Source organism: Barbus barbus, assembly GCF_936440315.1.
Source record: "Barbus barbus genome assembly, chromosome: 18".
Classification (NCBI taxonomy): Eukaryota; Metazoa; Chordata; class Actinopteri; order Cypriniformes; family Cyprinidae; genus Barbus; species Barbus barbus.
The window spans coordinates 24,742,329-24,756,844 of NC_136746.1; the positions used below are offsets into that span (position 1 = coordinate 24,742,329).

The 14,516-nt window shown below is 37.1% G+C and overlaps 1 protein-coding gene across 1 annotated transcript in view; it reads left to right on the forward strand.

The window, feature by feature from the left end:
* LOC306883893 (inactive heparanase-2-like) overlaps positions 1 to 14,516 on the forward strand; it is a gene marked incomplete at both ends in the record, with an annotated part of 71,576 nt that overhangs the window by 33,505 nt on the left and 23,555 nt on the right. Inside the window, 3 exons of the mRNA XM_079439397.1 lie at positions 922 to 1,093; positions 6,476 to 6,523; positions 14,402 to 14,495. Of these exons, the coding sequence (XP_079295523.1) occupies positions 922 to 1,093; positions 6,476 to 6,523; positions 14,402 to 14,495 (314 nt within the window). The remainder of the gene's footprint in view (positions 1 to 921; positions 1,094 to 6,475; positions 6,524 to 14,401; positions 14,496 to 14,516) is intronic.

A 14,516-nucleotide genomic window follows, 5' to 3' on the forward strand; every position in this document is an offset into this window, starting at 1 on the left:
CCTTGTTTAAATAGTTTACAAAGCGCTGACCACAATATAGGTCGTAATTCAAAGACAGTTTGCATATTCGCTTGTGATTGGGTGTCAGGTTGCTTCAGAAGTCTTAAAGGGATAGCTCCCCCTAAAATACAAGTTTTGCTGGAACATATGAGGATAAATTCTGAAGGATCTTTACACAGCTGTTTTACTATTGACCGTGATTGTTAAGAAAAAAAAGTGATGCATTAAATTGATCAAATATGACATTTTACATCTCTTTTTATATTAATTTAATTTTAAATAAATGTTGCTCTTTTGAATTTTCTATTCATCAAAGAATCTTGAAAAAATGTGTCATGGTTTCCACAAAAATATTAAGCAACTGTTTTCAACAAAAAAGTATATTGAAGCTTGTTTCTACCATAAAATAGAATAAAATAGAATAAAATAAAATAAAATAAAAAGGGAAATTGTGACATTTTATAATTTTTTTCAGTTTCTTTTTTTTTTTTTTTGCAATTTCTAGAAGAGAAGACAGGTCTGAAAAAGAAAAAAAAAATCTGAATTGTGAGTCTCACTTATATTTTTTAATTATTATTATATATTTTTTTAATTGCAGAAAAAAGCTTCCATACAAATATTTCTGTAGGATCATGTGACACTGAAGACTGGAGTAATGACTGTCTAAAATTCACAGGAATTCTGTCCATCACAGGAATAAACTACATTTTTATGTATTCATATAGAAAACAGGTATTTTAAATTGTAATAATATTTTCCAATATTATTGTTTTTTCCTGCATTTTTGATCAAATAAGTGCAGCCTTTCAAAACCATTTAAAAAATCATACTGACTCATACTGACTTTCCAGTTAAATTAATAAGCCGTCTTTAATTAGTTAGAGTCTTATCATGCATTGTTTTTTTTATTTCCCATCACAGAGCCCAACAGTTACCGCACAATGGCTGCCCGATCAGTCAACAGCTCTTGTCTGGCTCAGGATTATTCTCTTCTAAAGACGTTACTGCAGTCTGTGCGTTTCTACAGCCGAGCGAACCTCTACGGGCCCAACATCGGCCGTCCTCGAAAAAATGCAATCCTGTTACTAGATGGGTGAGTGTCTCTATCGTTTCTTCAGAAATATTACGGCCTCCCTGTGTGCACTTATTTAAATGTTTGACAGTATGTGGAGAGTGATAAATTACAAACCGAATCTGTTTCTGCAGAGCTGTGCAGGAAACTCAATAGGTTTCTCTTTGTGTGTTGGTTTAACAAGTATTCTGGATATTTTGATAATGCTGTCAGATATATTGTACTTTCAACTTCGTTTAGCACATTTGATATATTTATGAATATCAAAATTAAAGTTGTGAGGTTTTTAGTCCATGATTTTATTAGCTTTGAAGCCTTTAGTAGATAAGAAAATATATTAAATAGTTACTTTAAATTATAATAATATTTCATAATATTACTGTTTTTACAGCAATATTCTATTCAGTATTCAATATTCTATTTTTGATCAAATAATATAGCCTTGGTGAGCTTAAGAGATTTTTTTCTGCAAAAACAAAAAATAAATTAATTAATTAATACAAAAAAAAATGACTGACCCCAAAATTTTGAATAGTAATGTAGATGACATAATTTTTACTCGGCAAGTAGTGAATAACGGTTCTTGGCTGTGATGTAACTTAAAAAAGACAGATTATCATTCTTCATGCTGGGAATGTAAGCAGTTTAACTGTATGTAGATAGTCTCCAATATGTTTCTGAATGGCTGTGGCGTTTTGCACTTTCGATGTGAAAAGGCATGATGACAGGTTTATGGCATGGTGTTTGCAGAAAGGCTTATCTGATGTTGGACTCGTTTTAATGGCTCGTATAAGAGATCTTGTTTAAGAAAGCGCAGTACTGTCCGCCTGCCTGGAGGAGCACATAGCTGAGTCGTGTTTATGTTGCTCCATGTGGATTGTTAGTCCAGGGGCCTGTAGCACCATTGAAACTCACCGTCAGATAAATAAAGTGTCACTCTATTAATGGCGTGACAGAGCAATGTTCCACCTGCGTGTTACTCGTTCCTCCCACTCTCTCCTGCAAGAGTTCAGAAACTTCTGAGCATTAAGTTCAACATAGTGTCAGTTTTTGTTTCCAGTGAGACATTATAGAAGTAATAACTTGCAGTCGGTAAATCAAAAAGCATTTGGATGGATTCAGTGAGCGAGTCTTTCTGAATGATTCATAGGAGTCAATTGTTTATGAATTACAATGAGGAACAATAAGGATGTTCAAAACCTACTAACTGAAATGTACATCTCGAACATCAACCGTTTCTAATTAACAACAAATGATTAATCGAAAACCCATGACTGAATTCCCCTTAAATTCTCTTTCAAAAGGAGAATCTTGTCTCAATCATTTAGTGTGTGGTTTTAAAAAGAAGGTTTGAGCAACGCTGCCAGCCTTATGCTTCTAAACACATATTTTTTTTATGACAGGAGCTTATTAAAACAGTGCCAGTATTGATGTGCTTAGTATTAAGACCACATTTTTCTAATAGTGGTTTAATGACGTCTGAGATAAATACCTCTGGAATTCATTTGTGAGTGTTCATTTAACATTGTTTGTGCTTTTCTGCTGTTCTTCAAAAACTGGTTTTGTAGAATAATGACGTCTATGAGTGGATACTAATTGGTTGTAATTTCAGTGTGACAGAGCCAGAAATAAATCTGTCAGTGCCTGACCAGAGCTTCCTCATTCTTGCAACCAGCGGCTTACTAGGCCCTGTCTACACCTTCACACACACACACACACACACACACACACACATACATGTTGGTTTTTGTGGTTTATGGGGACTCTCCATAGGCGTAATGGTTTTTATACTGAACAAACTGTGTGTGCTATTACCCTACACCTAAACTTAGCCCTCACAGGAGACTTTGTGCATTTTTAGATTTTCAAAAAAACACCATTTAGTATGTTTTTTAAGCCTTTTGAATTACGGGGACATAGGCAGTGTCCTCATAAACCACCTTCATATTGTAATACCTCTGTCATACCCATGTCATTATACAAATGTGTGTCCTCATAAATCACATAAACATGCCCACACACACACACACACACACACACACACACACACACTGAAATCAACAAGAATGATGGGAAGACAAACACAAAGCTCCCAAAATTAGAAAACAAAATAGGATTTTTTTCATTCACAGCAGAAATTCATTTTTTTGTAAACATTATTTAAATATATTAATGTCTTTATGTATTTTTATCGGATAAAATTTAGTTTTCTGATAAATTAATTTTCTTATCCCATTGACATTTAACTTGGATAATAAAGGTTTTTTTTTTGGGGGGGGGGGGGGGGGGGGGGGGGGGTTGGGTTGCAGTAAGCAGTTAGTATAGTAGTCATGGTGTCAGGGAACTGTTGTGTGTGTGTCATGTGTTCCTGCCTCTTGTGCCCATATTTGGTTTGTTTCCTGTCCTTGTTAAATGTAATCATTAGTTAATTCTTGTCTAGCCGTGTTGGTCTCGTTATCTATGATTTACCTGTGTATATTAGTCCTGTCTGTTTAGTTAGATTTCGTCTGGTCTACTCGTTAACCCCGGTGTGTGATGTCCGTATCTGCCTTGCCTTGTCCTGCCCTGCCATGCCATGCCATGCCATGCCATGCCATGCCATGTCCTGTCCTGTCCTGATGTCTTGATGTTCAGTAAAGTATGTTATTTGAGTTTCTATCCTCGTCTGCGTGTTCCTGGTTCCTCCCTCGTGTGTGCACCGTGACAGAAGACCAGACCAAAACAGTAAGCGGCGCCCCTTCACCTTGTTTTGTTTTCCGTTTTTGAAAAGTTTTTTTGTTTGTTCCTGTTTTGTTTGTCCCTCGCGGCATGGAAGTCGCCACTCGACATCCCGCCTTAGCCCACTGCAAGTCGGCATGGGAGTTCGGCAGGATTACCGCGAGTCCGCTGGCCGCGAGCCCTGCAGTCTGACGATCGCGGGAGAAGTTCGCCGTTGTCCGCGGCTCATGCAACCCGCCGATCGCGGGAGATCACTTCGCCGTCCGTGGGGAAAGCCCACCCACCGTCGGCGGCTCCCCTATTCACGCCGCCGTCCGCGGCTTCCCTGTGCACGCCGCCGATCCGCCTCTGACTCAATGCCCGCCGGCCAGCCTCTGACTCAAGCCCGCCGGATTGCCGCTGACTCAAGCCCGCCGGATTGCCGCTGACTCAAGCCCATCGGTCGCCTTTACCCTCTCCGTGGATCTAGTCCACACGTCATGGCCAGGAGTGCCATATGTATGTCTCGTTGTGCCCACAGGAACATTTTAAACTTACCTTGTCTTGTCCATGGAGACTCGTCTGGGGCAGGCGGCTCCTTGAGTTGTGGCCATGGAGGCCAGTCGCAGCCGCTTGCCCCCCCTGTCGCAGAAGTGGAGGAGGTTGCTGAGGGACCCTGTGAGGGCCCCTGACTCCTCGTCATGCCCAGAGGAAGACTCAGCTTCCTAGCCAGCCCAGGAGGGCTTCTGGTTCCTGTGGGATGTCCTGTCCTGTTTGTCTGACCCTGGAGGGTTTCTGTCGTGTTTTGTCTGTCTAGCCCCGGAGGGCTCCTGATACCCCCTGGATTCCCCATGGAAATTTTGGGGGGGGTAGTAGAGCTCTTGGTGGAGTGGGTGGGCCGAAGAAGGATGCCATGGCCACAGTTACCACCTGCCATGGCCTCCTGAGCTCCCTGCTCTGCCATGGGTCCTGTCTGTCTGTTCCGCTCTGGAGGTCCCCGTCCTGTGGTCCGTGTCTGTCCTGAGAGGCCTCCAGAGCGCCCACCCCCCCTCCCCGATGGAACTGTTAAGGCTCGGGACGAGCCTTTCGGGAGGGGGGAGTTATGTCAGGGAACTGTTGTGTGTGTGTCATGTGTTCCTGCCTCTTGTGCCCATATTTGGTTTGTTTCCTGTCCTTGTTAAATGTAATCATTAGTTAATTCTTGTCTAGCCGTGTTGGTCTCGTTATCTATGATTTACCTGTGTATATTAGTCCTGTCTGTTTAGTTAGATTTCGTCTGGTCTACTCGTTAACCCCGGTGTGTGATGTCCATATCTGCCTTGCCTTGTCCTGTCATGCCATGTCCTGTCTTGATGTTCAGTAAAGTATGTTATTTGAGTTTCTATCCTCGTCTGCGTGTTCCTGGTTCCTCCCTCGTGTGTGCACCGTGACACATGGCAGTAGTCAATATTTTTTTTTTTATCTGTTTAAATGTATTTAGAATATTTTAAATGTATTCATATTATTATATTATAACAACAGTAAAACTATATTTAAATCAATATGCAAGTATTGAAAATAAAATAATTTATAATATTATTTTACATTCTAACAGTTATGTGTTCGTATATATAAAATACGAAAAAATTTTTATTATATTTTTTTTTAAATAGTAAAAATAACTGATTGCAATGGAAGCTAAGATAATTAAGATTTATTTTCTCGTAATTGAGATTTAGGTTTTAAAAAAGAAAAATAAGAACTACAAAATTAGCTTGTAGTTAGTTTATGTGTTATTTAATTACTAATTGTTTACTTGTCTACATTAAGCTTGGGCTCTTTTTGTATTTGTAATAGTTATTGTATAGAATGCATAATTGTGAAATTTCAGTGTCATCTAAAAATTGTAACAACCTGTTGTAACAATTACATTGTAAACATGAAATAAAATGACTCATAACGTGATATCACGAACCAGTAACTAGAAGCCTCGATATCTTATGCAATATTGCTTCTCAAGTAAATTATATTTCAAGAAGGAAAACCTGGGCCAGCACTATAGCTTTCTGTCATATTTTTGGCATCCGTTTCTTTGCTCTGTATGATTTGTATTGTGTAGTTTAGGTGCGCCGCTATAAGCCGTCTAGTGTTTTCCTGCGGGGGCTTTTGAGCAGTCATAACTTTGGCAGGCTGAAATGAAACTTGGTATTACAACCACAAGTGCTTTGTCGAAGGTCTTCCTCGGAACGAGACGCCACCCCTTGCTGCTACCAGTCTCGTTCAGATGGAAATGATAAATGCAATTTTAACTCAGCGGACAGACAAAGAGAAAGAGAGGGAGACGAGAGGGGAATTATGGGACGGCATGGAGTTTTGGAGAGAAAGGGTGGTCGCTGTTTTTCTGTGTGAAACTGCCGTCACACGAACAACTGTTTAGAAACTTTGCTCCCTATAAGGAGTTTTGTTCCCTCGTTTGATTAAGATTACTCAGCTCCCTGGTAAACTCCTCTCTGCACAAATTTACTCACAGCTTGAGAGATCAGTGTCAGCAGTGAAATAAACAGACACCTCCTGTTAGCCATGCATGCAGTCATGTGTGTTTGGCTATCGGTTCTTCTGTATAAGAGTCAATTCTGATATCGGAGCAGACTGTTTTTCCAGTGCTATAATAATAACCTTCCATAAAATACTGATATAAACTGATTATATTTTCTCTCTCTTTCACAGGTTTATGAAAAACGGTGGTTCTGTGGTTGACGCAGTAACGTGGCAACAGTAGGTATTTTAACCTTTTTTAAATTCTAACCTTTTGTTATTCCCTATTGTTTATGGAAACTTTGAGATCATCTTTTGCTGTGGTATGGAACAAAACAGAATGCGAACACAAAAGTGTCAGTTGTTCTCAAGTGGTGGGTCGCGACCCATAAATGAGTCGCAGGACTGTTCCGATACAGCAGAGGAAAAACAATGCAAAAGTACAAATATTAAAATTGCAACAAGCCATATATAGGTAGAAGAAGAAAACAAATAGGCCTAGCCACTTGTAATAAGGAAGTTGCTATGTTGTTTATACATTTACAAAATTGTTTTTAAAAATTTGTTATTAATAAAATTTGGTATTAGTTCTATTAATAAATTTCAGTGTTGGATTTTAAGAACAATAAACAATTTTGGTACTGCATTGGGTTGCCTCCTGAAGCAACCAGTTGAGAACCATGGGTTTATATGGAAGCCTGTTTGTGCCACTGAATAAAAATGTAAAAAAAGGTAATTGTGACTTTTTATTACACAATTCTGACAGTTTTTCTCGCAGTTGCGAATTTACATCCCGCAATTCACATTTCTTTTCTCTCAGAATTACGCGATCTAAACTTGCAGTTGCGAGTTATGAAATCAGAATTGTAAATAAAGTCAGAATTGCAATATTTAAACAATTCTGACGAGTTTATATCTCACAATTCTAAACTTTATCTGTCAATTCCAACTTTTTTCTCACAATTGCATTGTATAAAATTCAAATTGCTAGGTATAAACTTGGAGTTCTGAGATATATTTTTATGTCTTGCAATTCTGACTTTATAACATGCCTTTGCCACTTTATTTCACACAGTTCTGACTTTATGCCTCACAATTGAGAGTTTATATCTCGCAATTCCGAGAAGAATTGTGAGATGTAAAATCGCAATTGTGTGGATTTATTTTTTATTTAGTGATGAAAACAGGCTTCCATAGGTTTAGGTCCGTCATCGGTGATGACATTTGGATATTGTTAATTTCATAATTTGATATGCACAATAGTTTTTGCTACACTGTAAAAAAAGAAAAAAAGAAATTGAGCCAATTTAAAAGTTTAAGGCAACCAGCTTCAGCAGAACTTATTTTTTAGGAAATTTCTCAAATTTTTGTTGCCTAAACTTAAAACAAGAAGTTGAGAACTCAAAAATCTGCTGAAGCTGGTTGCCTTAAACTTTTAAGTTTGCCCAACTTTTTTATTTTTTTTTTATTTTTTTTTTGACAGTGTAGTGGTAGGTTGGCATATCGGCCACGACAATTAACGTTTTGGCTATTTTGAGATTATGACCCTCAACTTGGTCAATCAAAGAGGAACTGGTTAACTCAGGGTCATTTTCACAATCGACTGCATTGTCAATGAATGACACATTTTTTGTGTGTTTTCGAATATTATGACACATTTTCTGTTTTCCGATATTTTTTAATGAATTTTCAAAGTTAATATTGAATTTCTAACACCTGTGAGGTGGGATAATGTGCTGGAAGGTAAATTTACACTCCCAGCAAACACATGCAGACCTCTAATTTGAGCCTTTTTTTCCTATTCTGGTTAAGTACCATTACTGAGAAGCATTGTAAAAGACGTCAACAGTTAGTGTGTGTTCAATAGGTACTTCTCACTAACAAGACGATTAACATTCCTTTCATACTTTCAAACAAAACATTTATATTTTATAACTATTCATACCATGTTTGTTTCGCGCATTTATATGTAGGCCTATGTAATATACCATTTTATATATCTGAGTGTGTGTTTTTGGTCTCATGCACCTTTTTTGAATAAAAGTATTAAATAAAAAAAAAAAATCTCACTGGCTTTTAAATTTTTAAAAACAATAGTGTATATAACATATGCCTATATAAATATGTATATAAATTTATATATGCATAAATATAAATTCTTCACATTTGTGCACCATATATGAGTACTATGATAGTTTTACTAAGTGGGATCAGTTACGCTTCACCTGTGACAGAACGGTAAAGACTCTTTTCATAGATTAGAGCAGCTGTTTTCCTAAGGCTAAAGGTATTCATCTCTAAATAACCACTTATTTCAAACCCCTCTATCCTATTAGCTTCTTATGGAGGCAAAAACTGTGTTTTCTACTTAGAGAGTGAATTGTGCTGTTGTGTCTGTCCATCACAGACTGAAATGGGTTTGATTAGAATTATTTGTGGAGTTTGGGAACGGGTATCTCTTGTTTTTCTTTTAGTATGCCGTTGACTTTTATTTTGAACTTCACTTTTTATGTTGTTGTCATGTCTTTGTTCTCTAGCCTAACCCTGATTGTATCCAAGTGTGTCTTCATTAGTTCTTGAGTATTTATGCTGCCTTCATTAGACAGATGTGGGTTTTTCTAACATAATTTCTCAGACTATAAAACCAGCCCATTCCCAGTGCTTGGAAAATCCTGTGTATAGAAACAACATTGCAATGCTACAGTGAGCTTGGCAGGTGTTCGTTGACAACACAGCGGTCTTCTGGCAACCAAATTGTGGAGGATAAATGATGTTGTGACTCGTGATGCAATGATGCCCTTTGTTATGTATGATTAACAGTCACCAGTTTTTATGCATCTGGCAGGTTTTGCACCAAACAGGTTTTGAATAATGCCTTGTCTGATTTATGCATTGTATTTGCATAAACTTGAATGTGTAGCATTAACTATGTAGCCCTTCTTCGGTGTTATTATGTTCATTCGTTCACCTGCATTCCGAAAAATTATTTTAGTTAATTAAAAATGATTACCTTTAAAATTAAAGCCAAATAAAAGTAAAACGAACAATAATCAAACGACGTAAAAGATTTCCAGATCCTTAAAATAGAAATGTGTGTTTTACAAATTGCACTTCTAGGTCTACCCCAAACTTCCAATTTGATGCATTAGACCAGAAAATGAGGTAATGCCAGATATCAGGTCATTCATTTTAGGAAAGGAAGTTGTTATCGGGGTTAACAGTGAACTTTGTGTGTACTTCTGTGAAACGTCCCCCAGTTTTTTTCCCACTGATTATTGCAGATACAACTCTGGATGTTGCATAAAATGCGGTATTTCATATTATTATTATTATTTAATGGAACGTGTCTGAAAGTCTGGACCTTTTGGATATTTGGCTGACTCTGATGGATCGGTGATAGAGTATGAGATAGTTTTGGGCCAATTGTTAATTTGGTTTTCTCTGTGTTGAATGTTGAAATTGAAGTCTGTTGATTGAAATGTTTTCATTGAAGAAGTAATAGTTAGCTGAGAGAAATTAAGTTTTGTTTGATTTGTGATTGATTTGGAATAGTCCTGGAAACAAAAGTTAGAGTGGCTGCGATAAATAAAAGTCTGGGCTTAAGTGTGTTTTATGAACTTATAGCTGTCACTGAGAAGTTATAGCTGCACAATATGTTATTATTATTATTTTTTTTTTATTAAAAACTTAAATTATTTGTTTTAACTGTTAAGACATTTTTCATTAAATAAGTTACAACAAGTAAAAACTTAAATGTTATATTTTCTTTACAAAATTAATGCAAACAGCTCTTGAGGGGAATTATCCCTTTTTGGCAGCTGTATATTTGTACTAACAAAATATGTATTTATTTATACAAAATGACACACAATATTAAAGGAAATGTATAATTTAATAAAAAAGAATAAATTTTCCTGTTAAATTGGCCTCATCTATGGCTTTTAACAAAAACAAGTTTTGTTAGAAAAGATTAATTAATACATCTATTTAAAATTATCTTTAATTTATCCCTCTACTTTTATTTATCTTTCATTTAAATTGTGTATATTTTATCCTTTTTAATTTTTTATATTAAATACACATTAAGACGTGTATTCTATATTTTTTCATTAAATTATATATTTTTTCTAATTTTTGTATGTAGTTTTGTAAAGAAAATTACATAAGTAAATAAAAAAAATAAAAAAAAAACTTTTAATTTAACTTTTATGTATTTGTTTGTTTGTTTTTGCTATTCCTTGTGCTGGGACCCAAATCTGAACTACTGGCCCGATTGGGTTGTTGAGCCCTGAAACAATTGTTGAGCCCTGAAAAAGCTTGTCTGGACATGAGATACTGTTGTGTGCTTTATAACCACAGTGCCGTGCTGAAGTCTGACCCGAGCAGTCACCGCCGACTGCTGCAGACAGACAAGCCGAGTTCCAGGTCAGCTAGAGTTTGTCCTGTGTGATATCATGAGAAATCACAGATGCTGTGTTCAGAGAGCTTCAGCAAAATATGCAGGGCTACTTTTTTACATCTCATTCTCTTTTGAGTTTTCCTTTTGGATTGGCTGTCGCTTTATAACCTCTCACTATGAAAGTGCCTGACTTGCTCAACACTGCGTTGCAATATGGCGAACCTTAATAATCAGAAACGAGCTCATTAGCGGCTTTCTTTAATCTCCCAGCACAATGGCGACTGGATGTGTTTTCAATGACTTTAATTGGTTCCATGCTGAGTGGCTTTGAATTATTCAGTAATGAGAAGTGTTTTATCAAGTGCATGCAATAGCTGTGGTCATTAAAAGTTATAAGGACATAAACAAGTTTGCATTTCTCCCTCAATTAGATGGCCCCCCTGCGCCTGCAGAGAGAGGGTGGCCCAAACAGACTCATTAATCTAGAGGTCAACCCTGATTAAAGGAAACGGAAGTAGTAAAGGGTGTCAGAGAGGAAGATTTCATAAAAACACCACCTACTCAGTCAAACTCAAGCCACATGCGCTCGCACGTTCTGATGCGCAATTATCATTTTACAGTAAAGGAGGATTCCTGGAATAAGAGCCCTCACAAGTTATTTAAAAATCTCTTGTACACTGTAAAAAATAAAAGATGTTTCAAAGTTGTAAATAAGGATTATTGAAATGCATTCATTACAAGAATATACAATTTCAGTAATTCTACTTAAAAATTGCATGTTTAGTTTAACGTGTCACCTGCTGTTTCTTTGGAATTAACTGTGACATTTACTAGCAATTTCTCACTGAAAACTGTTTCTACATCAGTTTTTTTTTCTCCAGTGGAATTATCCATTTTCAATGGTTTGCTCTATATACTCGACATACTACAATTTGTCCAGCTGTGTGTCAATAGAAAAACCATTACAAAAACAACACACTAAACAGGGGAAACTGGCATCTCAGCAACGTCATGCCATTTCATGTTTTTTTTAATATCTAAATTGTTTTTATAAAATTAAATGAAGAGCATGTGTAGTTTCTTGCTTTGTAATGTACTGCGTGCTTTTTTATATTTAATTATTTTTTTTATAAAATAAAAATTATTTTAAAGTGTTTATACAAATATTTATAAATAATTTTAATCTCTCCCTCTCTCTCTATATATACTCTACATATATATGTATGTGTATATATAGGTGTATGTGTGTGTATATATATTGTGGCGGGAGGAGCCAACGACAGACACAGTGGGCGTGGCGTCAAGCCTCGGAGAGGTTTTTATTAAACAAAATATTTAAAATAAAGTGTCCAAAGGGGGAAAAGTGTCCAAAATAAACAGGGATCTGGTGTCCTCGTTGTGCTGCGGGGCTCGTGAAGGAGGGCGGTGTTCAGGAGGGAAGGGTCCAGGTAAGGGGCGGAGTCCGGCAGCCGCACGCGCTCCCGTCTGGAGGTCCCGGGGCGCGGGTGACGGTGGCTTCTGTGGCGGCTTCGTCCAACTCCTTCATCCCCGGGTGCTCGACGGGATTCCACGGCCCGGCGTCCTTGCCCGACGGCCGTATCGCGGGTGCAGTGTCGGCCGGACTGCGGGTCCGGCCGCTCGCGTCTCTGGCGGCGGCAGGTAGTTCCCTCTACGCTCCCTTTCCTGGACCCACGAGGACACCAGCGTGCATGCACGGGGAAGAGACCGGTCTCCCGAGGAGAGGCGCGCTCGGAGTTTAAACGGCAGCGGTGATGAGGCTCTATTCACGTCAGGTGCGCCTCATCACACGCCGCCAGCCCTGGCTGTTTCAGCGCCCCTCCTCTCTCTCACACACCCACTCCCGTCGGGAGCCTGGTGAAGGGCGGCGAATAAGGGACGGGGTGGTGATGATGGACAGGGGGGAGGCAGCCGACTCGTCACAATATATATATACATACACACACATTATAATATAATAGCTGAATTTTCAGCATGTGTTGAAAATATTCAATCTTTTATATGTCTCTTTATGGTATTACAGTATGACAGAATTTCAGAGGAAACAAAGTTAATATAAAAATAAAACATAATAATTAAATTAAGTGTCCTGTGCTATGAAAGAGAAGCCTCCGAGCGATAAAATCTTTGTCTAATTTATTCTTTATTTCTTACATTAGGAGTCTGTGTCTCCCATGGAACAGATGTGCTTTTCTTTCACTCATCTTCCAGGCGTCTCCTCTGTTTTGAATGATAAATTCAGAAGTCAGTCGTTGAGAATATACCTTACAAGCAGAATCTAAAAGACCACAAATGGATTCACATTAGCTAAATATAATGCTAGGGAGGTTGAGAGTTGTTCATTGTCCTCAAACAGGGTCCAAAATAATGAAGATGTGTTGCCTCTAGATTTGTGCTGCTTTAATGTCATAGAGACTATCAATTTTGAGGGTCAGTATCCACAGAGAACCACTTTTCCTTCAGATACGTCAAGAACTTCAGACATATTGCTTAAAAATGGAGCAGTTCACCGAGGCCCTCTTTTCACAGCCTCCTCCAGATGGCCGGCCCACAGCTACTTCATCCCCAACTCCTCTCTCTCTCTCTCTCTCTCACACTCACTCATTCGCTCACTGCAGCGGCTCTTTGACCAAAAAGAGCTCTGTCTCTTGTCACCGCTGTCTGCTTTTACATCTTAATATAATTCATGGGCTCAATCTGTTAGTTATTTTGTGTATAAACCTGCAGACTGGCCTTTAATGCCTTTAATTCATATTTTGAACTTTGCTCACTGAAGTGGGAAAATGTGGATTGTGTTATTTCATATTGTACTGGTAACATTAAGATTGATAGCATTGCCATTTTGCCGTTTTTATTCTATGTTATTTTCCAGTCATAGGCTTTTTTTTTTTTTTTTCTTTAGGGAAAATATAATATTATTTTTACAACTAAATAATAATTCTTAGGTACACATGTGTTCAGTGAAATCAGTTGTTGAATCACAGTATAGTCTGTGTAGCTTGAAAAGAAAACCTTTTTGTAAATTATAGCACACAGTCATACTCTCTCTCTCTCTGTGTGTGTGTGTGTGTGTGTGTGTGTGTATAGACACATTTACACAATTTGCAATAATGCAATATATCTATTTTTCTTTTTAGCCTATACAAGTGAAAATATTTCTGTCAAGTTAATGTATTTCTATGTGTGTCATTTTGTTTCATCACTTAATAGATGCTACGAAATATGCATATGTTTTATATATATAATACAAATTTATTCATTACATAATACATATTAAGGAAGTTTAGGTTTGTGTGATTTTTAAAAATAAATGAATACTTTTATTCTACTTTTATACTAATATTCATTCATATTACAATAAAATATTACAATGTAATTGTAATTGCATTTCACATTATTGCTGCTTTTACTGTATGTTTCATCAAATAAATGCAGCCTTGATGAGCATAAAATTCTTTCAAAAACATTAAATATTCTACTTTTTTAACAGTAGTTTATATTACTCTATATTAATATATAAATGTAATTTTCTAATTTTAAAATATTGTATGCATATATTTTTAATTGAACAAAAATGCATAATATATTCAATTAAAAATATGTGTATATAATGTCATTTTTTTCCAATTAAAAATATATCAATTAAATTAATCAGTTTTATATGTCATAGCTCTTACAAAGATGTTCTCTTATGTGTGCAGTTACTACATTGACAGACGGGTGACCAAAGTAGAAGACTTCATGAAGACAAGACTTCTGGACACCCTCTCTGAGCAGATTACCAAGGTGTTGAAGGTAAGGTTTTTTTTTTAATGA